This window comes from Vicugna pacos, chromosome 5 (genome assembly GCF_048564905.1).
Source record: "Vicugna pacos chromosome 5, VicPac4, whole genome shotgun sequence".
Classification (NCBI taxonomy): Eukaryota; Metazoa; Chordata; class Mammalia; order Artiodactyla; family Camelidae; genus Vicugna; species Vicugna pacos.
In genome coordinates this window covers 36,858,389-36,885,194 of record NC_132991.1, presented here as the reverse complement: position 1 = coordinate 36,885,194, position 26,806 = coordinate 36,858,389, and the positions used below count along the sequence as shown (strand labels likewise).

The window sequence follows — 26,806 nt, the reverse complement described above, 5'->3', positions numbered from 1 at the left end:
AAGGAAGGAAGGAAGGAAGGAAGGAAGGAACCTACAGGGCATCTTGGGGAGCTGGGGGAAAGAGAAGCCACACTTGACCTTTTTCTTTCCTCCACATCCTCTTTGCAAAACTGAAAGATGAGCAGTCCATTAAGAACACGAACTCTGAATTCAGGCTCCATGACTTCCTAGCTGCCTTGACTTGGCGAGGTGACTTTAAACTCTCTGTCCCCAGAGTCTCTAGTCCCTGTAAAATAAACACATAAATGCTTAGAGCAGCTCCTGGGAAAAAGTAAATTCCGCATAAATGTTAGTGTTATTATTTTTGGCATCTTGATGAGAAGGTACGCTTACAAGACCAGCTGGAAATTCCCTGCTGAGAATGAATCCAGACACTTAGCCTCTAAATGCCATCCACACGTGAACAATCACTTTTTCTCTCCCGGCCTTCCAGAAGTTTAAACACTCCGTAACTCCCCAACCTACCATTCACTGGCAAAGGACAGAAGCCTGGGTTTTACTTCTACCTTCCAACAGTGGGCTGTGAGTCTGCAGAGCCCCGTGCCCTCTCTGGGCTCTGCCCCCTTGCCTGTCCAGGGGCTGAGCGCCAAGGTCCCCTTTCAGTTAAGGCGGACCACGGTCTCCCGGTCTGCAGCCTCGGGTCACCGCGTCGGATGCCGGCTCCCTCCAAGCTCGGGCGCTCACACCCCTCGCGCGAGCGCGCGCCCCCGGGGCCCCGCACCCTGCGCGCCCGGCGGTCGCCCGACGCCCCGCGCGGCCGTGGGGAGGCGCCTCTCGGGCGCCCCCCGGCCAAGATGCCAGTGCCCGGGGCCCGGCGCGCCTTCGCCCGCAGCCCGTCCGCGGCCCTTTATACCCAGGCGGCCCGGCGCTCAGTAATGTTTAACTCGGGACCGAAACTTGGGAGCGCGGAGTGACTGCGCGCCGGGAGCCGCGGGGCTGCACGCGCGTCTCGGCGGCTCGCCTGACTTGTGCCTGCGCCCCCGCTCTGAAAGCTCAGTTCCGAGGAGAGGCCGACCATGAAGGTGAGTGAGAAGCGCGCCTCTCCCCCTCACCCCACCTTCCCGTCCCACGGGCGAGTGCCTCTTCACCAAACTCTCCCCAGATTTCTCCCCAAACTCACGGAATGAAACCAAGGGCTCTCGTTACGCGGAAGCTCCGGGGCCACCCTCTGACAGATGAAGGGACGCCCGAGGGCTGTCCCCTCGCTCTCCGACCCTCGGGGTTTCTGCTAGAACCCAGGCGCCGAGCCTTGGAGGACCCGGGGAGTCACCCGCAAAATGAAACCCGAACCCTCACTTGGCTTCTGACATGCAGGCGTAGAGAAGCAAACACTAAAGTGCCAGAGGCCAAAAGTTCAAGGGAAACCGCTCTTGCAGCCTCCGACTGGCGCGCTGCAAACCCTCCCAGCCCAGTGTGCCCCTCTTCCAACGCGCGCCGATCCGCAGAGCTCGCTGCCTCGCCGGCAGCCCAGGCCCCGACCCTCTTACCCGAGACTCGGGGGCCAAATGTCTGGCTCTAACCGGACGTGATCTGACCGGCTTGCAGACACCGTGGAAGGTGCTCCTGGGACTGCTGGGGATAGCTGCGCTCGTCACCGTCATCACCGTGCCCGTGGTTCTGCTCAACAAAGGCAGTAAGTTTGAAACATTTGAAAAAAATGAGACAGATGAAGACCAGGATCAGGTTCTATTTACCACACCGAGGAGAACTAGGAATTTTGCTGGAGACTGGGTGGGACCAGTGTATCAGGCCAGGTCGCAGCGGGGCTTCGCTGGCGTGGGTGCTGATTCTGGTGTGGCCGCTAGATTCGATTATGGGTCTTCAGGGTTTAGGTTGCGCGAGTCTTGCACCCGCCACGTTTTACGTATGGCAGATACATACTTCCTGAAAATAAAGAGAAGTCTTAAGATTTCTTTTTAATAAATCTAAATTTACTACTTTTTGAATTTAAATTTAAAAAAAAAAAAGCTTTCTTGGTTGTGATCTTCAAAGGAAAAGAGTCAGTGTTGAAAGATCCCAAACAATAATAAGAATGTTATAAAGGGAGGGGAAAAATAAGTAATATATAAAACTATATTATAAAATGTTTATAAATATTATAAAAATGTTTTAATATTTTTAAATATATATATAAAAATAAGCACCCAAACACAGTTTTGAGAGAAGATAACGGACGGAGAACCCAGGTTGTTTTCCCTCAGGAATGATGGAAATCCATCAGTTGGAGAGTTGGGATGCAGGAAATTAACTGTTTGAACCACTTATAAAAATAAGTATTTCTGAGTTAAATCATAAAGCTGGTGTCCATGGTAATATTCAGAGGCCGTGAGAGCAGTGATGTTTAGTGGATTTTTTCATTTAAAGCCATCTTGGTTTCTTTTAACTTGTCTCACTGTTCCAGTTTAGTCCTTGCCCTGAAGAGCAAACGTTTGTATAATGGAATACACACTACTGGATGCAAACAAATGAGAATAACTAGTTTGTCTCCTCTGGCCCCACTTGCCTTTGAAATAGTTACTTTCATTTCTGTATTATGCAGCCTAGTCACTGAAGCGATCTCTCTGATGGCCTAGTCAACCAGGAAATGTGTAAACAGTGCTTAAATACTGAGGAGTCTTATCCAGATTTCAAGATGACAGTTCAGAATTAGTTTGTAGAACTATCAAAAGCTATGTTTGGCTTTGGCCGGCAATTGCAGGGCCAGGGCAAAGATGCCAAAGGTTAAATAACCGAGCGTATTGACCTATTGATAATGACTTTTGGTTACTGAAGAAAGCAATGGTTACCATCATTGTAGACTATTCAATGGCAGGCATCTGTCCACTTACTTCTGACTCTTTGTTGTGAACTGTTGAAAGATAACTGTTTGTATAAAGTGGTATTTTGTATATTTAAATAACCACACACACACAAAGCCTTCTTGTGGGAAAAGAAAGGGGTTACCCATACAATCAGGAAATATTCACATGGCCTGCATTATGTTTCAGGAACTATGCTAGTTGCTGCAAATCCAAAGGTTGAATTTTTATAAATATAAAGATCCCTGACCTTAGGAAGTTTATAGTCTAGTGGGAAACAGATTTGCAAACAAAGTAACCTGGAGAGCCGTTCATCTCTAAAGTATTGCTGAGACAATCATCACTGGAAGGATGGGTATCAGAATTCCCCTTCGGGAAAGTTGGAAGGAATCCTAAACTCTGATAAGCACTTAAGCTGGCAGTGAAATGGCCTAGGGACCTGGGTCCTGGGGCTACATTCCATGGGGTTTGGTTAAGTTAACTACAAGGATTTTGTCTTGCTGGGTGGGGCATACAAACTGGGGAGGGGCTGTCTTACCATTTTCCTTAAACCATCCATACCTCATCTCTTTGCCAAATGAAAATTGAATAAAGATTTCAAGAACGTTCTCTAGAAGGGGACTTCCAGAGATGTTCACGTGTCTCCTATTATTAGGATTCAATACAGTAACTTCAGAGAAGCTTGAGCCAACTTCCCTGAGTGTTTGAAGGATCACTTCTGGGAAAAACTGGGAAGACTTCTCACAGGAGTATTCTTCTGTGAGGAGGCCTGAATAGTTAATATCAGTTCCTGGAGATAAGGTTTTCCAGAAAACATGAATGGCTTGTGAGTCATCCATGAGACACTAGATCACATTCTCTATCTGGGATCATTGGAGGACTCCTAGCAAGAGAGGAGGGTGGGCAGCCAGACCTTCACCTGTAGACGATGGAGAGTTCTAGCATGCCTGAACTGGTGGACATGACAGTGGGAAGGGAGGTTGAAGTGGGGCAGGGCTGGCTGGAAAGCAAGGGAAGTGTCCCAGGAGACTGATGGTGCAGAACAGAATTTGATGGCTTAGAGCCAATCAGAAATTTGAGTGATTAGACTTTCGTAATTGGAAACAGGAAGTCAGGGGGTAGAGTGGTTAACAATGCCTTTTGGGGTACTGGGTGGAGACGTGGTTTCATTGTGTGCTTTCTTTACACTTACACACTCAAGTTAATTCTCCTCTCATATTTCTTAATTGGCATGTATGTATATTTGAAAGAAAGGGGACATTATCTTGTTTCAACTCCTGCCTTGTCTTAAGGGGCAGAGATGATAGCTCAGGAATGCAGCATTTTTACTAGATCAGCAATACGTTCCTGGGCTGTGCTGCAGTGAGGGGCAGTGTTTTTACAAAGGATCCAGAGTCCTCGCCCAAGAAGTGTCCTCCCTATTGTCAAATTAGGTTTTAAAGTCAAACAAAACCAGTAGGAAAAGAGGAAAGGAGGTGAGAGAGAGGAAATATAAATGTAAAGGAGAGGAAGGAAAAAAGAAAGAAAAGAAAAAAGGAAAGAGGAAAGATTTTGATAGAACAACAGAACCAAGTCCTACATTGTGTGGAAAGCAAAGAAATAAACAAACAAGAAAAGAAAGGAAGAAGAAATGAGCAACCCTAGTTCATCCCCTGAGAGGTTGGTTTAAAAGGTTAAGCGTTTCCATACAAAAAGCTGACCCAAGCGGAACTGGACACACCACAAGCCCAGAGAAAGGGAGAAAGGGAGGTGTAAGCTTAATATAATTGTTGTATTATTTTAGAATAAAAACTCCTTGCGGTCAGAAATTATGCATTTCACCAAGCAAAACTAAAAGTTCACCTCCTTCTGTATATATATAATAAAGGATTGCATTTTGTTTTAAAATCCCTCAACTACCCTATTCAAGAAGGATATTGCATATTTAAACATTCAGTTTCTCAGAGAATCAGCAGCAAAACAGATAAAAAATACTTCACTTATAATGGAATTGTAGAAATCTTCACGGCGTAGAGGCAGTAAACCCTTCTCACTCAGTATTTGTGATCCCTTTCATTCCTTTTTTACATTGTATTTTAGGCTCAGTTTTTAAAATATTCGTCATATGATTTTATTATTGGGTTTTGTTATGGGATAAAGACATCCCAATTCTTCTTTTGTTCTCTTCCCTGCTATAGCAGTAGATTTCCTCAATATCCTCTTTCAGTGCATAGGAAATTTGACTGCTCAGCCATCCACCAGTAAGAAAAGAAAACCCAAATCTGAAGGAGGAGACAGGGATAATCAGAGAAAGGAAAGATAACATCTATGAAGTTTGCCTGAGGAAGTCCAGGATCTATTCCAGGTTTAAAAGCATAGAAATGAGCCTGAATGAGAGCTTTGTATATTTCGCAGGACAGGTTCTAAACAGAGAGCCCCGTGAAAGCTCAAGTTGACTCCAGCTCGCTCAGTTAACTGCTATCAACCTTTGTCCAGTGCTCCTGAGGTCAGTGGGTTGGTCTTTTTCAGGCCAGCTATTTTGGCTTTTGGTTCCCTAGCCGTAGCATGTGCCTTCAGTTTCTCTACCTGACATATCTTGTCTCTCATCTTAAAAGGGATCAGAGAGAAGAAGGCAAGACTGTTTACCCAATTGATGGTTGGAGAAAAGTGATATAAAGAGACTGACTATAGCTGGATACTTTAAATTTTACGACTTAACAAAGTGCTGAGGTCTGCGGGGAATGTGACCGTAAATACATGCAGGACCACCTTCCTCACGGAAGAGAAGGTACAAGGATGTAATAGTAACCAGCGTGGAATCGCTCTCGGGTATTGGCTGAGGGCTTTCAATACACTTCGCAACTGCTCCTTACAACAACCCTTTGAGAGAGGTCATTATCTCCATTTTTGCAGAAGACTTATAGAAGCTTTAAAGGGTGCTTCACCTACTTTTTACTGCATGATGAATTGCCCCCAAACTTAAAACCTACTGCAAAGAAGTTAAGGAACTTGCTCAGTGTTCCACAGGGCTGGGATTCACACTCAGGCAGCGTGACTTTTAAACTCTATTCTGCCAGCTTGTTATCAGGTATAAAGTGAACGTGGCCATATTAGCGTAAATGTTGCAACTTCCCATTTGTCTGCCTGTGTTCTCATTTCATGACTGCTAATCCCTGGACGCTGAGTGTCCTGGGGGAAAGTGCCCACTGCCAGTGCCTCTGTTCCTACATAAAGCTGTGGAGGGACAATGACTTCCAGCCCAGGGCTGACGTCCCACTCTTTTGACAGGTCTTACTAAGTGTTTTCAGCGGTAGTGGTAGGTCCAGATTTACTACTTGCACTAAGTTATGCGTGTTTTATTTCTCATGCATGCTGTGCTGTTTCACTTGATCTTCATAAAACAATCCACGTCAAAGCAGGTATTTGTTTCTTGACTTGTTACACTGAAGAAACGGAGGCATAGAAGTTTAGGGCTTTGTGAGAAAGTACCCGAACTTGGGAGCCCAAATCTTCTGACTCCAAGCCTTCCCTGAGTCTGCTGATTTCTATGAATAACTGTTTTAAAGAAATGCTTTGGTCAGAGCTTTGGTAACTTAATGATTAATCATTGCTTTATGGCTTGGTGCTAACCCTTTCATTGTTGTCAATCAGTTATCTTATAACTCTTCTTACCTTTAGTCTTCGTGCCCTCCAAAAGAGGGTGTGTCTGTCAATCTGACAGCAAACTGAAACCTCAAAATTAGAGCTTCTGAGTTGGCTGTTCTATTGTTGTTAAGAACTGTACTTTTAGTTTTGTATTGTACTTCAAAATTATAACTTCCTAGGAAGTTTTTTGAAACTTAATGATAAAACCTTTGCTTTAGTTAACTGTACACTTTAGCGAGCACATTTCTTCATTATTTGGTCCACCGGGGAAGCAAGTAGACCCACGAGCTTAGGTCACATGTTGCAGCATCTAAGGCCCAAGAAGCAGAAGTAATTTAAAGCTGAGCCAAAGCCAGCAAGGACTTTGTTTCCAGCACCCTGAGGGCCTCGGTGGCTCAGGATGTATAACGGAGGAAGAAGGGTGGGGGGGCAGTATTAAGTGGGTACCACCACCCACCCCTTCCCTGACTTAACCATGGGTCCCCTGAACTGGCTAGGTGGCCCCTGCAGCCTTCACGCCACCTCTGTGCAGTTTGGGCCCCATCTTCTTGTTTTCCTCAGTTGTTTTAAAGCCAGACCTTCTCAGGCCCATGAATGTCATGGATGGCTCCCATCTCCCTGTTATTTTCTTATATTCTTTTATTCTGGGTAGGAAACGCTTTCAGAATGAGATTTAAAGCCTCTGCAGGGCTAAGGTCCTGTAGTGACCAGAGGCTGTATTTGTTAACTCTCCGGCACGTACTGAGTGTTTACTGCATGGCCGCTGTGGTTGCAGGTACAGGAGACATGGCCCTAAATGGTAGAAACAAAGAGCTCGCTCCCATGGACAGTCGTGGAGCAGGCAGTTGGTGGACAAACATACGAGTAATTTCAAGCAGTGATACATGCTAGGATAAAAATAGAGTGTCATCAAGAGGACAGAGGGACCCAGGAAAGAGTTTCTCTATTCATTCAAGCATAAGTGTGGCAGGCATGGTCTTGTTTCCATTTCTAAAATGTCTCTGACTCCTGTGTCGACAATGGTGGGGAGGAGGGGAGCGGTTTATCCAAGTGAGCGATGATGGCAGCTTGGACGGAGCTGTAACATTGGAAGGAGCAGACGAAAGGCTGACTCCATGAGCCGTCGTCCTGGCCAGCCCAAGTGGAGAACTTTCTCCTGCCTTCTTGGCTCTACCCTTCCTTGCACAAGAGCCAGTCTGCAATGGTTCCTCTAACACCCTCATCCTACTGGATTCATGTCCCCTTCCCAAGGCCGGATTCCAAAGAGCTTCTCCATCTTGCACCCACCTTGTCAACAGAAGGTAATTCTCTAAAACAGCAAATATTTACTGAGCATTTTCTAGGTCAGGCACTTTGTTGGTCACTGGAGATATGAACATGATAGACACGGCCCTTGCCCTCAAATAATTCACAACATTAAAGGAAGCATGTATATTAACTATAATTAAAAAGGCTTAGTGTACTCCCAGTAAATGATCAAAGTGCTGTGGAACCTTTAAAGAGAATTTAATAAATGCTGCCCGGGGACGTTTGTATGGAAACCAACCAAGCATAGAGGGTTAATAATTAATGGGCCTGAATGGAACCTTCCAATCTTGGAGCTGTCAGCCTGGCTGCCTGGCACGCGGTTCCCACACCTGTTTAGCCCTCAACAGTTCACGGCCCCCTGATTCTGTATGAGGGCCGTGTCAGATCGCATGCTTTTGGCTGCAGGTAACAGAATACCTGACACAGAGGTCTTTAAACTGGGTCTTACTATTGTGTTATTATTAGCATCTTCTGTAAATTGGGAGTGCTGAAGGAGGGCAGATCTAGAGTTTGTTAATCCAGTGGTCCCACAAGGGATGTCCCCAGAGGCCCGGGGTCTCGGTGTCTTTCGGCTCTGCCATCTCACTCCAGCTTGTCCCCTCAGCTGGAGCATGGCTGCTGCAGAATCCCAGCACTTGCTCACACAGCCATTCCACAGGGCGGGAAGGATGCTGTTCCTCATTCGTAGTCTGTCCTATCAGTGAGGAAATCCATTTCCAGAAGTTCCCTGGCCCAAGGCAGACTGTCCCTCGTGTCTTGTTGGCCAGATTTGTGTCCCTTGTCCATTCTAAACTAACCACTGGCAAGAGGCATGGATTACCAAGCTTCGACTAGCTTACTCAAGACACCTTTCTGGGAACAGGAGGAAGCTCCTTCCTTAGCACATGCAAGGGGAGTTAACTAAGTTGAGCTGGGGATTCTAAAAGAAAGAAATGGGAGGTCTATGTAGACATGTCGGATATTTCATTATTGCTCTCATCATTACATTATAAAAATGTAATTTGCTTACAAAAGTAAATTGATGTCAAGCCAGCTCTAACTGCCCTAGAATCTGATCATATAACCCTCTCTTTCTCCTCTTCTCACTTTCTTTCCTAACCACATGAGTTTATTGAAAAGCAGGGTGTTTTGATGCTGCCTTTTTGATCCTGAAGGCATTTTGAGCCCAGCACTTGCTTCATCTTGGCATCCAAAATGATTAAGGATAGGGTTGACTTTGCAACATTTAAGATAAAAATCTGAGATAGTAGAACTGGGTGAGACACACGTGAGGGGAATTATTTTCAATTTTCTCATAAAAAGCACATCTAAACTGTTATATTATATCTAATTTATAGTGGGAAAATGTGCAGAAACAGTCAACATAAAGTGAAAGGAACAAAGTTTTAAAATACATGCTAGAAATTAGACCTGCAAAAGTTAATCTGGAAAAGTAGGATTTGAAATTATCTACGTGGTAATGATTTCATTAAGATGCAAATGGTTTGGGTGTACTGAAAAGAAAATCCAGAATACAATAAAAATCATGTGGCCTCTTCGTACTGCCTGGTGATCCCCCAACGCTCCCCTCTGCTCCCTCGCCCACTCCCCTGGTGGAGTCTCTCAGGTGTCTCCTCCCCACAAGCCTCCAGCACCTCCCCATGCTCTTTCTCACCTGATGACCAACCTCGCTTCCTATTTGAAGGAGAAAACTAAGGCCATTAGAAGAGAAGGTCCTCGATTCCCAGCCTGCCTGCACCTGCCCACTCACCTGCATCTGCCCCTCCTGGCACCTGCCCAAGGCCATGCTCTCCTTTGTGCACGGAGTCCATCCCCTTTTACTTACTCAAAGAGGTGGCCGTAGCTCTTTCCTCTGCCCACTGCATTGTTGTTTTGCCCTCTCTATATAAACATACTGTAACCCCACATCCTTTAGAAAGGAAGGAAGGAAGGGAGTTGCGGGGGGAGGGAAGAACGAAGGGAGGAAGGAACAGAGCATCCTTTCTGGACCCCGCATCCCTGCCAACCTCCCAGTCCCTTTCCTGTTCTCTTTACCAAAAAACTCCTTGAAGAGTGTTCTGTTATCACTGCCTGCAGTTCCTCTCCCTGCTCCCACTTAAACCCAATGGAATGAAGCTTATCCTCAACCCACCATTAAAATGTTTGGCTCTGTCCGCGCCAAGGTCCCAAACCTCTGCGTTGCTAATCCAGGGCTCAGCTCCCCCTTATCCTCACATCCCTGTCAGCTGATCATCCTTCTTCTCTGCCTCCCTCTGGGTTTCCACTCTCCCAGTTTTCCTTCTGTGCCACCACGTGGTCCCTCCCGTTCTCCTTAGGAGCCCCTCCTCCTGTCTGACTTCTAACCTTGGACTCCAGGGCTCCACCCTGAAACCTCTTCCCTCTTTCCACCAGGTGATCTCATCTACTCCCAGGGCCTTAACACCATCTATAACCTGAAAAGATTCAAATTTATGTCTCCAGATCAGACCTCTTTCCTGAACTTAACCTGCATATATGCAGCGAATAAGCAGACATCCCTATTTGGATGCTATTAGCATCTCCAAGTAACATCTCCCAAAACTCTTCGTCCCCTGAAAACCTGTTCCCCTCTTAGTACATCTTCTCTCAGCAAATAGCAATTCTGTTCTGTTTTGTTTTGTTTTGTTTTTTTAGTTGCTGAGACCAAATTTCCTGCAGTTGTCAACTGCTCTCTCCTGGTCACACTCAGTATCTAATTGGTCACTGAATGTCTACCTTCATGTTCTTTCAGAATTTGGCCATATCTCACCACCTCCACCACGACCACCCTAGTCTAAGACGGCATCACCTTTCACCCGAATTATTGCAAAAATCTCTCTATTTCTCATCTTACTCCCTGCAGTGTATTCTCAACACCACAGGCAGGATGACTGTGGTAGGCAGAATTCTAAACTGACTCCCCCAATTTCCTCCCTGCCCCTGTGCCAATCTCTACCTAAAATCTAAGATTATGAATATAATAGATTTTATCCTGGTGGCTAGGTTATGTGTAATGGCACAGTCAACTTTAAGAAAGGGAGATGACCTGGGTGAGCCTGATCTAATCATACAGGCCCTTTAAAAGCAGAGTTCCTCTAGCTCTTAACCTCCTAACATGTGGCATTGGTTACTTACTATTTGTTCCTGTGTCTCCTCCATTAGAATGGAAGCTTCCGGAGGGCAGGAATTTTTCACATTTTGTTCACTTCTTAATCCCTAGGGCTCAGAACACGCTGGGTGCTTTTATTAGTTTCCGAGGCCTGCCCCAATAACTCACCACACAGCGTGGCTTAAAACAACACAAATGTATTCTTTCGCAATTATGAAGCCCAGAAGTCCAAAGTCAAGGTGTTGTCAGGACCATACTCCCTCAAAGGCTCCGGGGGAGACCCCTTCCCCACCTCTGCCAGCTTCTGGTGGGTACCGGCAGCCCTTGGTGTTTCTTGGCTTGTAGCTGTGTGACTTCAGCTTCTCCTTCCATCCTCGCGTGGCCTCCTTCCCTCTGTGTCTCCGCTTGGTTCTCTCCATTTTCCAAGTCAGCAAAAGCAGGTCTTGACATGGCCTTCTTCTAAGGACACCAGTCATTAAATTTAGGGTCCACCCTAATCCAGTATGAACTCATCTTAACTTCACTAATTACATCTTCAAAGACCTTATTTCCAAAAGAAGGTCACATTCTGAGGTTCCAGTTAGACATGAATTTTGAGGGGGACACTATTCAACCAAGACAAATATTTGATGATTTAAAGGAATTACCTTAGAACTCATGTAAAAAATATTTTTGATGAACATTTTTTGACGTTACTTTAATTCCAATAAAAATTCTTCCATTCATAAATATGGGGTCAAGTCATCTACTACAAGGTCATGGCCCCTGTTTATAGAGTACAGAGCTAGCAGCTGTTTGATAAAGGCAAATTAAATTCATCCTTTCAGCTTGCTTATAGTCTAGTTAAGATGTGACTGTTCAGATTAAATATTGGAATAATTGATTTAAGATTACTTGATGAATTGGCAAAATATATGGTATAGAAAATAAACATTGAAGAAGATGACGCAGTGGACGTGTGTGGTGTATATAGTAAAGGGTAGTTTGAGGTATGAGAAGAGATGATGGGAAAATGAAGGCCACAGATGTGGATTGTGTATTTGAGAAGTTTGCTAATAAGAATGAGAAGAGAAATAAGGAGATGGCTTCAAGAAGCAGCAGGGTCAGTAAATACTTTTTAAATAGAGGTACACCCCGTGCAGGCTTACGGACAGGGCAGAAGTAAGCAGTGAAAAGGAACTGAAGATGCTGAGAGAGAAGAGATGAAAACAAAGTCCCTAAGAAATCAAGAGGACCAGGATCTGAGGCACAGGGGAGGCCCATGTCTTCCTCCGAGGGCCAAGGAAAGGGTAAAAGAGTGGCGCGAGGGACAGACAGAAGTGGAAAGCAGAGTGAAAAACAAGCTCCTTTGGTGTCTTTTGCTCTGAAGGAGGAATCCTTGAATCTTTTCACTGGACAACTTCATGCTCTTTTGAAAATGTGGACTACAGGGCCCAAGTTATTCAGGATTGTGTTCTATTTAAAATCTAGGGAACATGGTGGCGGGGGGAGGAGAAGAAGGAGAAACCTGTTATAAAGCTCACGTGACTGCTTTTTATGAGTACAGGGAAAAGATGACGTGAGTCAGGAGTCATACTGTGGAAGAGAGGAGGAGGGTGGTACAACTTTCTTTCCAGTAAGTCACAGAGTTGCCATCCTTCATGAAGCTCCCGAGAGAAAATTCTAGGGTTTTCAGAAAGAATCGGTGCCCCCTTTGACTTTGGAGCAGTAGAACAAAGCATGTCCTAAATGTAACCTACCAACTGACCCGGGTTCAAGTCATACTGCCAAGCTGCCTGTTTAGGTTACTTGCAAACATTGAATCCAAACACTTCCACAAAGTCTAATCCAGCTCTACGAACTCACAAGAACCACCAGCAAGCATTTACCGTGAGAGTGCAATCACTGTGCTGACTGCTTAAGTGGTTTAGTGCTTTAGTGCTTACTAGTGACAGGACTTGAGTCCAGTTACTATCTGCACCTCAGTTTCCTTACCTGTGAAATGGGGATGAAAATTAGCTAACAAGGGAATGATGCCTAGGATAGCCCAGCACACTGGAAGTTCTCTGTAAGCATTTGTAATGATTACTCTTTCCATATTTTTAACTTTTTTATTCTTTTAACAGTCCCAGAGGGGGGAATTTTAAGACGACTTGTCTCACACTCCTGAAAGTGTTGCCAGGCGAATGCTGGAAAGGGCGTTTCTGTGGCAATTTTATTTTCCCATGATCACTTTGCTGGTATCCCGGAAGAGAGACAGTTGACACAGAGAGTAGCCTTGTTGATTATGCCTGTAAATCTTTCTGGAAAGTTCTTCAGTGATTCAATATGTGAGCATTCAGTTTCCCTAAATACTGATGTTCTCTCATCAGTTCTCTTTCCAACTCAAACCAAGTATTTTAGCTTGCGCTGTAACCGCCCATTGATGTCTCAGTACAACTACTACTGAGTATTTTTCAAGAGAAACCAGCCCTTTGCAAAAACTGTTGCTTGTTTCACGGGCCTGTGGGTCATTTATTAATACAATTAAGATGTTTCCACCTTTCAACTGTTTCGCATCCCCTTGGATTACACTGGCTTAAGGTCAGTCGACATAGTGGGTCATAAAAGCCTTGTCAATGTTAATTTTGGCCATTATCACATCAGTCTTGTATATTCCCAGAAGTCCCAACAACGGGTGATGGAGTGACTATAATCAGAATACAAAAATAGTAAAGCCACCATGATGCCCTGTTCCGTGCTGGCTTCCTGCGTGTGCTGAGCCTCCTGGCTCCTCGGTGGGGTGAGGGCAGAATGAACTGGGCAGTGTAAACTGGTTTTAATTCTGGCAGTCCCTTTGGCCTTGCATTTTTTTCACCAGTGGCTACATGTATCTTCATCTTGGTCTGAATTTTGAGACAGAAATATTCTGCCCATTTCCACTTTTCTGCCATATACTTTGGCGTCTTATGTTGATGTTCGTATTGTTTCAAGGCGATTAGAATTTCAATCTCAGCATCTGTCTTTCAAATTGATCTTGGGAGCAGTTTGTTTTTATGGGACTTGGAAGTTCTGGTCTCTGAGCTGTAAGGTGCGTGAGGCACACAGCTGCTTCTGGCAGGGCTGTTCTGGGCTGTGATGATAGAATCGTGAACAAAACAAAACACCACAAAATCAGTGTCCTAGAGCTCACATTCAGTCAAGAGAAGCAGACAAAAAACAAGACAAATAAGGGATAAATCAGGAATTTTGGATTAACACACTACTATATATAAAATGTATAAACAGCAAGGACCTATTGTATAGCATAGGAAACTATACTGAATATCTTGTAATAACCTATAATGGAAAATAATCTGAAAAAGAATATATGTGTGTGTGTGTATAAAACTGAATCACTTTGTTGTACACCCAAAACACTGTAAATCAGTTACACTTCAATTAAAAATAAATTTTAAAAAGGAATATACATTCGAACAAATAAACAAAAGACTGATAAGTAGAAAATATGGTATGTTAGACGGTATCACTGCTTAAGGAAAACAATCTGAAGCCAGGAAAGTCAATACAAAGCAAATATCTTAACCTAGGGGTTACAAATGTTAGTCCAAGGAAGGAAGATGATGTTTAAATAAAGACATAGAGGATGCGGGGAATAAGCCTTGGGCACATCTGAGGAGAAGAACATTCCAAGCAGAGGATATAGCAAGTTCAAAGTCTCTGAGGCAGAAGTGGGCCCAGTGTGTCCGGGCAACAGTGGGGAAGCCAGAGCAGAAGAGGGGAGAAGGGGGAGGAGGGAGAGGAGAAACCAGAGTCATGACAGGGACGGTCACCACCTCCATTAAGTTGTTGCCTTTTTTCCAAATGGTTGCTTTTTTCCAAAATGTGCACTGTACCATTTAGTTGGCCTTTCAGAACAGACCTTTGAAAATACAGATGAGCACATCCCTAACAGAAGTTTGAACATCTGACTATCTGGTGTTAGGGTAAATTCTTCGAGTACACAGCCCCAGGTTCAAGGGCTCCAGCTCAGTGGCAATGCATTTATCAGATGCACTTGATGTCCCTGGGATGTTTCTCTTATTGAGAAGGTAAATCTGGTGATAATAATTATATTTTAATGCCTCCTGTGTGTAGTAATCAGAGAAGTACCACTGTTCACAGTCCTCTAATTCCACCTAGTCCAGCATTTTCCCTTCATGCTATAAGCTGCCAACTCCCACTGCTGTCACTGTGGATGGTATTAAACATGTCGAAGGAGGCAGTGATTGCTCATTAGTACTTAAGAAGCGATTAGATTGTGCTTATCCTAGGTGCTTTTCCAACGTGACGTTCTTACGCTGTCTTGCTAGGATCATTTCAGAGATGAACATGTGAAACTTAATTAGCTATTACTTTATTGCAGTGAAATTCCTTATCTCATCAGCACTCCTAGGTACTTCAGGGAAGAGACTCATCTTTCATCTTTGTATCCTGATTGCCTAACACATGCTTGGAACAAAGCACTGATGAACAGTGCAGCATTTCTGGAGGGCTTCCTAAATCTTAAATCCTGAGCTACAAACTTTACATACATTATCTCACTTCTTCATCGCAAATCCCTAAGGGCTAGATAATGCTGTTATTTCATTTTCTAGACGACAAAATTGAGGTTTTGAAAGATTCAGTAATTTTCCCAAGGCTCCTGTGTAAGAATTAGGCCTGAGCTGCTCAAATCCAAGCTCTGTGATTTCAAAGCCACCAGGGACCCCTACCCCTTATTGGCATGGGTGGTAATGCCGGGGGATGAGTGGTGGCCTGCAGGTGCTACCAGAAAATAAAGGATGTGAGCAGCTTTCCAATCAATTTCTTCTGCTTTCTTGATTTTTCTTCCTCTGTCCCAGTGTCAAGGCTGCTATTTGGCTAGTGCAGATTCTAAAGTAACACTCGTTTCATTTCCTTAGCGTCAATATAAAATGTTAGCTGATTACCATATGGAACACGAGAACTCTGTAACCAGATATCTTTTCCCCATATTTAACTTTATGAGTTCATGAGCTGTAAAGAGCACATTTCCCTTTAGTTGCATTTCATTAGCCATTTATTTACCAAAACAGTTTATCTTTGTGAAGTAGAAATATTTTATATTATCATTTCATATAGATCAAAAAAAGTTTATTAATGAATCTAAAAATATTCAAAATATCCTGTGATTGTAAAATAACCGTTGGTCAAAACAAGACTACTCCATGGAACTACACCACTCTCCTGGCTCTTACCATTCTGGGATTACTTTTATTCAGAAGTGATTTTAATCCTACCACAAGGACTCATCAAGATACCGTATATTTGATGAGAAATTATTACTAGGTGGAACCATTTTAAAAGCTGCTGTTTTTTCCATTTTTGACTGATAAAAATATTTGTATGGTTCAACCTCATAGTTGCTCTCACCAAAGAAGTAAAGTATAATGTTGTTAAGCATTTTTTGATTTTTAAACGCAAGAAGACATGACTCTAAGAGTTTCTGTATAAGTTGATGGTAACCTGGTTAACTGCTCTACTTGGCCAGCATGATGCTTTGAGCTGATAAGCATGTCCCAGGCCCACCAGGAAAACCACACAAGCAGCCAGAGACCTTTGTTGCGGCAGCCGTGCTCTGTCAGGGAGCAGGCAGACAAGGAAGAAGTAATGTGAGCGTGTCCTCCAGTGTTGGACAGAATAGGCTATAACCTCGCAGCAAACTGTGAACTTGCTTAAGGTCAAAACCTGGACTTGGCACTCCTGTCTCACAGAACTTGCTTATCTAGATGTTTCGAAAGTATCTTCCAGTGTGCCCTGTTTATCAAACAGGGCAGAAAAACAAGGAACATTTGTTGCACTGCTTAGTCCAGTTTTGTAGCAGTGTTCCGGGATGGGGTAGCCAGGATGTGGAACCTGGCTTGCAGGGTAACCGTGAAGGAGCTGAGTGAGGGTAACGCTAGCCCAAGGCAGCCCGGGTCTAGCACCCACGCCTGGGCCACAGCACACTGTGGCATCAGTGTTGATAACCGAACATCAGCAGGTGGACCAAAATCACATTGCGCCCATAACGTGCAGATGGGAGCCTGAATCGGGCAGAGATGATGGGTTTAGAAAGGCTGAGGTCTGACGAGGTAACGAGCCCAGCAATGTCCAAGGTGAGGCAGCAGGAGAGGTGAGCACTCAGTGAGGAGGATCAGCAGGTGATGTCACAGGGGATTTTGCCTCAGTTATTTTATTATTCCAGACTGAAGTGTGTTGTCCTGTAAAACCGAGACAGATACCCATATGTGAGATAACACTTAGATGAGATAGCACTGTGTCTGGTCTCTCTATTGGAGGTATGAAGTCCATTCTCTTCCTGCAAAACTAAGTCAGTGACAGATGTTCTGTGTTGATATGCCTGTTTGACTAGAGATATGTATTTTTATTAGTCCGTTTGGGCTGCTATTATGACAATACCAGAGGCTGAGTGGCTTAAACAACTCACGGTTCTGGAGGCTGAGAAGTCCAAGATCAATATGCCAGCAGATTTACCCGTTTCCTGTGTCCTCACATGGCAGAAGCGGCAAGAGAGCTTTCTGGGGTCACTTTTTAAAGGGTATCAATCCCATTCATGAGGGCCCCACCCTCATGACCTAATCACCTCCCAAAGGCTCCTTCTCCAGATACCTCCACATGGGGGCTAGGATTTCAACATATGAATTTGGGAGGGACACAAACATTCAGTCCATTGCAATGTATGTGTCTCTGTGTGTAAACTGCTCTCTCTGTCTATAGATCTAGCTAAACTACATCAGCAAATGTATTTGGCTTGTGAATATCTATGACCATTTATACCTTGAATTGTACTAATTTGGGGATGTGTTTTATGTCCATTTTAGACTAGATTTAGATTTTGATAGCAGGGTATTTATCCTCAGCAATACTTTTCAAATAATATTCACTTTGTAACTATTTGATACCTGAAAGGATGATTGGATGAATTCAAACAATTGAGGGTGTTTACTAAACAAACTCAGATTTGTAGTTTTTAGTCCAATGTGAGTTTCAAATATTTTCTGTAGCACAAGGCTTTACTTCCTGTTTAAAGGTTAAGTCCACTTGCTGTATTTTACCCACTTGCTGTATTTCTGCTAACAAACACAAAAATCTTAATTTCAGGGGAGAAATGAAGGACCGAATTGAAAAAAATATTTTTTGGAAAAAAAAAAAACCTCTTTTACTTAATTAACAAACTAGGCTTAAACAAAATCAATAAAATAGTAACGTGAAGTGTGAAAGTTTTATCTATGGAAACTGAAGGTTTTATAGGCAGAAACAAGAATATGCTATCAGATCAGATCCAAAGAGATAAAAGCTTAGGAACATTTTTTGAAAAAGTATTTCCTGTAAGAGAACTACCTTTCCACAGGCTGTAAAAAATTAACAAGAGAAGATGCTGCTGTCCTTGAAATCCCTCCCAAAAGAACCGCAGTTATAGGAATGTTATGACAGTGGCTGATTTTGTGAGTGTGTGTTTACATTTACATGTGGAAAATGTGGAGAGTTTGGAAAAAGACTTTGGGCTATTTGTAATCAGTGGAGGCTGAGAGAGGAAGAGGAATCACATTGGCTCGACTGTGCTTATAGGATGGTATTCTATGATAATCAACAGAAACTTCTTTTTGCATGTCTCTACTATGGCATAGAAATGTGCTAGATGCTAAGGCTGATGAAAACAAAACAAAAAAACTTAAAACAAAAAACAAAAACCCACGGCCCTGTCTTCAAAGAATATGTGGCCTAGCTGAGTAGACCACACAGGTAGGTTTGGAAAAATAGTTATCAATATGAGTTATTAAGTGACAAGAACCAAATGAGTAGCGTGGGGACAAAAGTCAGAGGAAGACTTGAAATCATGATGAAAGAGGTGGGAGTCGGAGGGTTAAGGGTTATGACCGACAGGGAAGCAGTTGACATTCCAGGGAAGTAGCTTAGGACAAGGAACAGAGGCGGATAAGCCTAAAATCTACTGGGTTCAGTGGGCAGATCAGTGTGAGCAGATGAGACAGCTCATGCTGCAAGAGAGAGGAGATGAGCCTGAAAAGAGTCTCCTGTCAGATTGCGGAGGCCACAAGTGCCGGGCTAAGGAGTCTGGATCTTCCTGTGGACATTGGGGGCCCACTGAAAGCTTTTGAAGAAGAGACCACCAGAATGAAGGCAGCATATTAGAAAAATCATTCCAGTGATGGTGCAGTGCAGGAACTAGACTGGGAGGACCTGATGGCACGGATACCTGGAGAAGAGATTTCACAGGAAGAGTCAGCAGGATTCACTGGATGTAGGTAGTGGTAAAAAAAAAAAAAGAGGAAGATATTAAAATGTTCTTCAGACTTTGACTTTGGCTCATCCATAACAGAATATAAAGCCACACCAATTTCCTATGGAAAACTAATTTGGAGGGAAGACAGTTGTTTTAGACAAGGTATGTACAGGGTTAGAGTGGGGCAGATCAGCTCAGAAGGCTCAAGCCAGCACTGAAAATGTACCCGTGGTAGCTAAGGTAGTAAGTGCAGATTTTGTCATTTATTTAAAAGATCTCTGAACGGGAAGAAGAGGGGTGGTCAGCATAGCTTAAAGATCTGTGCAGAGCAAGACAGCTTAGAAATAGATCTCAGGGCCTCAAAAAAGAATGACCTAGCCTTGTGCTACCCGCTGCATGGCCCCATGTAGCCACTGCCTGGGAATGGGCCTGTTCAAATCGAGGTATGCTGTAATCATCAACTACCTACCAGGTTTTAAAGACTTAGTATGAAAAGGAATAATGGGAAATTAATAACATTTAAATATTGGTGATACATTGAAAGAAGAATATATTTGATATACTGGCTAAATAAAATGCTACTAAAATTAATTTCACCTTAAAAAATTTTAAATACAGCTACTAGAAAATGTACTCACCCTGTATTTTCCTTGGACACTGCTGATCTAGACTTTGTAATGAAGCTCACTAATATAGCAGCCTGAAACACACATGCTCACATACACTTCAACAGTTGAATGCAATTTTACCCCCTCTACCCAATCTGAAATTTTTCAAAATGTGTTTTGCACTTTGTGAGTATATTTCTGCATTTTGTGACCGGTATGTATTGTAGACATACTTTTTTTTTTTTAATTTTACACAAAACTTACGTTATCTCATCTTACTGAACGTTTGGCTGTTTTTTATTTTCACCAGCAGATGATGCTACAGCTGATAGCCGCAGAACTTACACTCTAACTGATTATTTAAAAAACACTTTTAGATTGAAGGTCTACACCTTGCAATGGGTTTCAGGTAAGAACTTTTTGTGGAGAGGGGGCTGATTTCCTGCTTCTTTTCATTCTAGTTAGCTGATGGGGCACTTTTATGGCACCGAGAAGATACCCTTATTTTTAAAAACCATATAGGAGAGTATTTTTTGTACCTGAGAATGCAAAGGGAGTTAAGACAGAAAGAAACCTTTGTATTTCTTTGCTATGTACTATAAAAAGTTAAACGTGAATTGAAACCTTTATAATAATGATGGAAAAGTGAAGGCGTACTAGTGTAATATTCATCAGTTAATGTTTGTCCAACTTAGAAATGCCTGTTTAGTACTTGTGTGAATTTAAATCTTCAATTTTTATTGCATGAATTCTTTTAGCTGCTAAAGATGTTTAATAGCAACTTGAAATATTGATCTGCCTGTTTTCTCTCTTTAGATCATGAATATCTCTACAGACAAGAAAATAATATCTTGCTATTCAATGCTGAATATGGAAACAGCTCCATTTTCTTGGAGAACAGTACATTTGTATGTTTAATCACATAATTAATTCCTGCTTTAAGGGAATTCTGGGGATTTTTTTCATAACCTTTTAAATCATGAGCACTATCGTTCCTCATCCATATCGGGCTCTCTCTGCAGCATATGGCGCAGTGGATCTTTCTCTTCTTCTTGGAATACTCCCTGCCTTGGCTACTCTTTAGTCTCCTTTGGCGATCCCTCCTCCTCTGCATCCTCTTCTGTGTAAGTGCGCCTCCGGGCCCCATCTTCACTGCTGGCCTCCCTCCCCACGTGGCGTGCTCTCCCTCAGTGAATTTCACCCACTTCCACAGCAGCCAGTGCTCTTCTCTCTGGCCTGGCTTCTCAGACACAGGCTTTTAACTCTAACCTCCTCCCAAGTTCCAAACCTCTGTTTCCAATAGCTGGCTGGCTCCTGCGCAGGGTAGGGGGGTGGGGGTAGCCTGCAGGCATTTTAAGTCAGATCCCAAGCTAAACAAGTCATTTCCCCTCCCTCTCCTAGCAAACGGAAAGCTTCCTGTTCCTCTTCCTGACTTACCAATCTTGGTAAATAAATAGCGCTCTCCTCCAAGTGGCTTAAGCTGGGGACCTCAGAATCCTCCTGATTCCCCTGTTGTCCCCCACATTCAGCTGCTCAGCAAACCCCATCAGTCCCCCCTCTGCAATGTCAAGTGTCTCTCAGATTTCCATTTCCACTCTGTATAGTCCTGGTTCAAGGCCTTGATTAATCTTGTGACAGTGAGTAGTCTAACTTGGGTTCGTGTCTCCATCCCGGAAATCAGCCACAGCATTGCCCAAGTCCAGGGCTAATGCAACCCTCTCTTGTCTCATCTCAGCCACTGTGTCACCAGAGCATGTTTTTAAAAGACAGATAAGATTCTATCACATCCATGTGCAAAAAAGGAGTTCATTGTTTTGTTTCCTACATTTAGATGCTGATAATGTGCTAGATAATTTTTGTCCTCTCTGTCTGACACAACCCATTCATATTCAGGTTGCACCTAATCTTTAGACAGTCTCTAAATATGCATGCCCTTCCTGAATCTGGGTTTTTCCTCCTGCTGTTTCCCCTTCTGAGAAAGTTCTCTAATCCTCACCCTTATAGCCTTGGTTAGAATTAATCCTTCCCTCCCTGATTCTCTAACCCTGATCACCACCCACCTTTCATCACGGTCATTTGGAGTTGATCAGTTGTTCTTTTTTCTACTTGATTGACAGGATGAATTTGGACATTCTATAAATGATTATTCAGTATCTCCTGACAGACAATATATTCTCTTCGAATACAACTATGTGAAGGTAAAAGAAATGCTTTTTTACTGTGACATTTAAGGAACCCTGTGAGTATGTTAATTTTTAACTAATTTCAAGTCTGTGAATACTTAAGGTTGATACGTAAGTAATACAATGGGTGCTCAAAACTCATTAATTCAGTGTCAAGGGAGAAAGGGTCAGTCTCATTCTTAAAAGGTAAGTCCAATGAATGTTCTAAAAGAAACTCATTTTCAGTGCTTTCAAATACTGAAAAGTCTAAGTAATATTATAGATAGTAAAAACATAGGTTAGTAAATTAGAACATATAAGTTAGAAGTAAGTTTACATGTCTGACTGTACATCCAGTAATAAAATCCTTTATTTCCTTTGTCTCAGCTTGACGTCTAGTAAAACTCTCAAGTATTTGCTTTAAAAAGAGTTAAACTTCTCATCCTCCAGAAGAGACGCTGCAAGGCCCCCAGACCCCACCACACACAAACCATGGGGAAGGGGGAGCCTCAGCCCAGGCCATCAGCACCCCGCAGGGAGCACTGAAGCACATTCAGAAAGTGTTACAGCCTGATCTCACGTCCTGTCCTTGTTTAGGGTGGCTGCAAATCGCCAGTGACGTTGACTGCAGCTTTTTGATTATTCGCGGATTTGACAACAGTTGTTGAGTATAGGAAGTTTTGAGATATGTAAGAAAGATTAAAAAACAGTAAAGAGATAGTCTGCATTTAAAACAAAACACAAAGCTGGTTATCCCCACCTCTGCCTTGTTTTCTAGAATAAATAGTGAGTACTGAGTGGGCTTATCTCACAGGCCAGCACTGCTGTACTCAAGCCACGTAAACTATCTCCCTCAGCCCCGACTCCATTTCCCACTTTGGGATGGTGACTCCCAGTCATAGTATTTACCCTGATTCACCGTGCTGGACTCCAGTTCCTGGACGTGCAGATTTGCTGACTGTTTTGCTAAATCAACTAGGGAACATATCAGAAACCTACGACGACTTTAACCAATTAATGGATAATGGTTTAATTCGGTGATTCTTTTTGCTGTCTACAGATTAAAATCTCATGAGGAGCTTTTAAAACTTCCTAGTGTCCAGGTCTGATCCCCAGAGCAATAAACTGAAGTCTCTGGGGTGAAGCTGGCATCAGTATTTTTTTTAAACATTCAATTATGTTAATGAGCAACCAGGGTAGGGAACTACTGATTAACGATTTCCCACGTGAAAGACCAACATGTAAGGACTATAAGGTTAAGGTGGAAAAAGCAAGGTAAATACCAGCTCAATGAACTATTTAGCCAAGTTCAAAAGTGCCCTATGATGTGTACTGATGGATGTATTTCACTGGGAGACCTTAGCTGGACAGCCATCGCTGGAAATTTGTATTTGTTGTGTCACTGGAGTTCTCATGTGCATTTAACTGCTTTTGCACTTTTCATTCTGTCCTCTTCATCCCGCTGTCTGCATTTTCCAGGAGGATCCAAGCTCCTTTTAAAGCCTAAGTTAGATTATGTCGTGCCTGTGCTTAATCCTTCACGATCAGTAGCTTCCCATCCCTTTCAGAATAAAATGCAACCTCTAACATGGCATCCTCGGAAGCCTGTGTGACTGATCTCAGTCTGCCCTTCTGAACCCACTTCCTGCTGCCCTCTCTGCACTCACCATGCTTAGCCAGTGCTTCCCACCCTTGCCTGCACTTTGGGATCACCTGGGGTGGTTTTTCAAATTACAGATGCTTACAACCTACCCCACACCAACTAACAGTATAACTATGGATGGGGTCAAGGCCTGGGGAGTTTTAAGGACTTCAAAGTCAAGAGCCTTTAAGTGTACAGCTCTTTATTTCTCTCAAGCATCACTTTCATTCCCATCCAAGGGCCAAAGTATTTGCTTTTGCTTCATCCTGGAATCTTCCTCCTCTGATCATCATCTGACTCCCCCTTCTTCGTAATTCAGGTCCAGCCTTCTTGATCACTTTAACATCACCCCCTGCTGCTCTGTTCTTCCCCCATGCTCAACCATTCACTCCGTAGCACATTAGCTTATTTTATTTTCTTCATACATTTTATTGCAAAGCATTAGATTATAAGATTATTGAAAGTAAAGAACTACATCTTCTGTTTTACTTCCCAGAGTATCCAATAGAGTTTTCTGTACAGCATAGATGTGCTGACTCATCCGCTCTCAAGAACAAAGAGAAGTCTGGTTTTATTCCATTTCCCTGGAGGTCTACTTCCGGTGTTGTTTAGATCCTACTGCACGGCTTCTCCATGACTGAGTTAGCACTCCAGAAAGATCAATTATTACTTTTAAGGTGTGGCTACAAAAAGATGAGTGAGTGACTGAAAACGTAAATAAATAAGTACCATACATCGTAGTATGGATGTTCTCATGGATCTGCACTCATTGCTGAGCCTTGTGCAGATAATAATAGTTGCGTCCTCTGTGACCTGTTGACAATGTCCCAGGAGCCCTAAGTACTTCACATGCATTCGCATGCACCTGAGATTGTTTCTGCCACTGTCCTCACCAAATTGAAGCTTAGAAAGAAACTTGCCTGATATTACACATTGGAGACTTGTCTTCGTCCATTGGGCCCCAGAAAAGAATACCCCAGACTGGGTGGCTTAACAACAGAAATTTATTTCTCAGAGTTATGGAGGCTGAGAAGCCCAGGACCAAGGTGCCAGCAGATTTTTTGTCTGATGAGGTCCCACTTCCTGGATCGTAGTTGGCCATCTTCTCCATGTGTTCTTATGTGGTGGGAGGGACAAGGCATCTCCCTGGAGTCTCTTTTCCTCCAGTGGCCCCACCTCCAGACCATCACATGGGGTGGAGGGTTAGGATTTCAACATATGAATTGGGAGGGGAGTGGATACACATATTCAGTTTGTAGCAAGATTTGAATCCAGGTTAGAAGACTCCAAAGCTTGTGCTCTTAAACATGATCTTTCCTATCCTTGTGCTTCAAATTCTCTCTACTACAATGTTTTTTTTTTTTTTACCCTTCTCTGTGTGGCAATCTTCCTCCCCCGAGATTCCATCCAAGAATCACCTTTTCCCTAAGCCTCTTCCCTCCCCAAGGTCTAGTTGATGATTCCCGCCCTTCCCCACCCACCTCCACTACATGTCTCGTGATTCTTTTCCTGTAGTTTACGTCTCCATATCTCCCATTCAACTATTAGCTCCTCAAAAAGAGGGAGCCTGTCTTATCCAGTAATGCCTGATTGAAGGTAGCTGCCAATGTTTATAGCTTAAATAGACTGATGAGTCTGTTTCAGAAGACGAAGTGAACATACAGACATCTTGGATTTCCCTTTACAACCCATGATAGATCTGCCATTCTGAAATGATCTCAAAACTTCTTAAATCTCTTAATATTTTTAGCCTGTACCACAACTTTTGGCTCTAGAGAGTATTATACTCAGAAGTTTCCCAGAAATAAGCATGGAGTCTGTCAGAATAATCCAGGATTCAGAAAGGAATGTGTGATTTGCAAAAAGTGGGGACTTAATAAATATTTGTTGACAGGAGAGGATAGACAGGTGATAAATGATAAGTGGGAAACAGTCCTCAAGATCGGAGCCTGACTTGAGTCTCAGTCTGTGAGTATAGCTGGGGGTCCTCGGGCTACCCGTTTCATCTATTTCAGCCTCATCAGTAAATTCTCATTATTTTCGTTTGGTTTATTTCTTGAATACATACTGTGTGGCTTGCACTAGACCAGACTGCAGGTATTTACAGATGCATAAGACACAATTTCTTACCTCTAGAAGTATGGTAGGGTAGTCAGACATAAAGACAAGTAATTTCTTTTAAAATATCTTTATATGTACATTCCCATAGAAATATAGTTTTTCATAAATGCAAATCTGTGATCATATTTTGTTTTAATCTTCGGTCTTATTTTTTTCCATTTGTGCTTGGCTCCATACTCCTCACCCTGCTGCCTTTTCCCCAGGTATCCCATGTTAAGACTGTTGTCTATCCCTCCACAATTTATATTTGTTTCTTTATTCACATAAATTCTATGAAGATAGAGATTCTTTTTAGTTATTGCTCATTTTATAAAAATAGAATCCTATTTTCCATACTTTTCTGTAAATTGCATTTCTCACTCAGTGATACCATGTGGAACTTCTTCCAAGTCATCTGGTGTGGCTCTAATTCATTTATTTTTGAATTAATAGACTTTATTTTTTTAGAACAGCTTTAGGTTTACAGAAAAGGACTGGAAAGTACAGGGAGTTCCCATATACCTCCTCACCCCTCCTGACCCCACCCCAACCCCTGTTATTTTTCCTGTTGTACATTCTATGGGTTTTGACAGATGTATAATGCATAATGGCATTTATCTGTCATTACAGTGTCATACAGAATATTGTCACTGTCCAAAAAATCCCCTGTCCTCCGTCTTTTCATCCCTCCCTCTACTCGAACACCTAGAAACCACAGATCTTTTTACTTCTGGTAATTTTGCATTTTCCAGAATGTCATTTGGTTGGAGCCATACAGTAGATAGCCTTTCAGACTGTCTTCTCTCACTTAGCAATTTAAGTTTGCGTTTAAGTTCCCTCCATTTCTTTTCATGGTTTGGTAGCACGTTACTTTTATTGCTGAGTGATATTCCGTTGTCTGAATGGACCACGGCTTGTTTATCCATTCACCTGTTGGAGGACATCTCAGTTACGTCTGAGTTTTGGCAGTTATCAATAAAGCTGCTGTAAAAATTTTGTGTGGAGGCTTTTTGTGTGGGTATCAGTTTTCAACTCATTTGGCTAAATAACAAGGAGCTTGCTGGAAAAATTATTTGAGCTGGGAGTTTTCTTTGTATAAAGGTTCTTTATGGATTCAATTTGCTTATTAGATGCAAGACTATTCAGAGTCTCTATTTTTTCTAGTCCCACTTTTGATAACTTGTTCTTTAAGGAA

At 43.0% G+C, this 26,806-nt stretch overlaps 1 protein-coding gene across 2 annotated transcripts in view; it reads left to right on the top strand.

The window, feature by feature from the left end:
- Nucleotides 1-544: 544 nt before the first annotated feature.
- The window catches only part of DPP4 (dipeptidyl peptidase 4), a 74,240-nt gene continuing 47,978 nt past the window's right edge, over nucleotides 545-26,806 (top strand). Inside the window, exons 1-5 of one of the 2 annotated variants that reach the window (XM_006196217.4) lie at nucleotides 545-1,022; nucleotides 1,546-1,633; nucleotides 20,021-20,116; nucleotides 20,524-20,615; nucleotides 21,825-21,905. In XM_006196217.4, coding sequence (XP_006196279.1) covers nucleotides 1,017-1,022; nucleotides 1,546-1,633; nucleotides 20,021-20,116; nucleotides 20,524-20,615; nucleotides 21,825-21,905 — 363 coding nt within the window. In that variant the 5' untranslated portion in view covers nucleotides 545-1,016. Of the gene's footprint in view, nucleotides 1,023-1,545; nucleotides 1,634-20,017; nucleotides 20,117-20,523; nucleotides 20,616-21,824; nucleotides 21,906-26,806 lie in introns of both variants that reach the window. The other variant, XM_006196216.3, reaches the window with a different exon arrangement.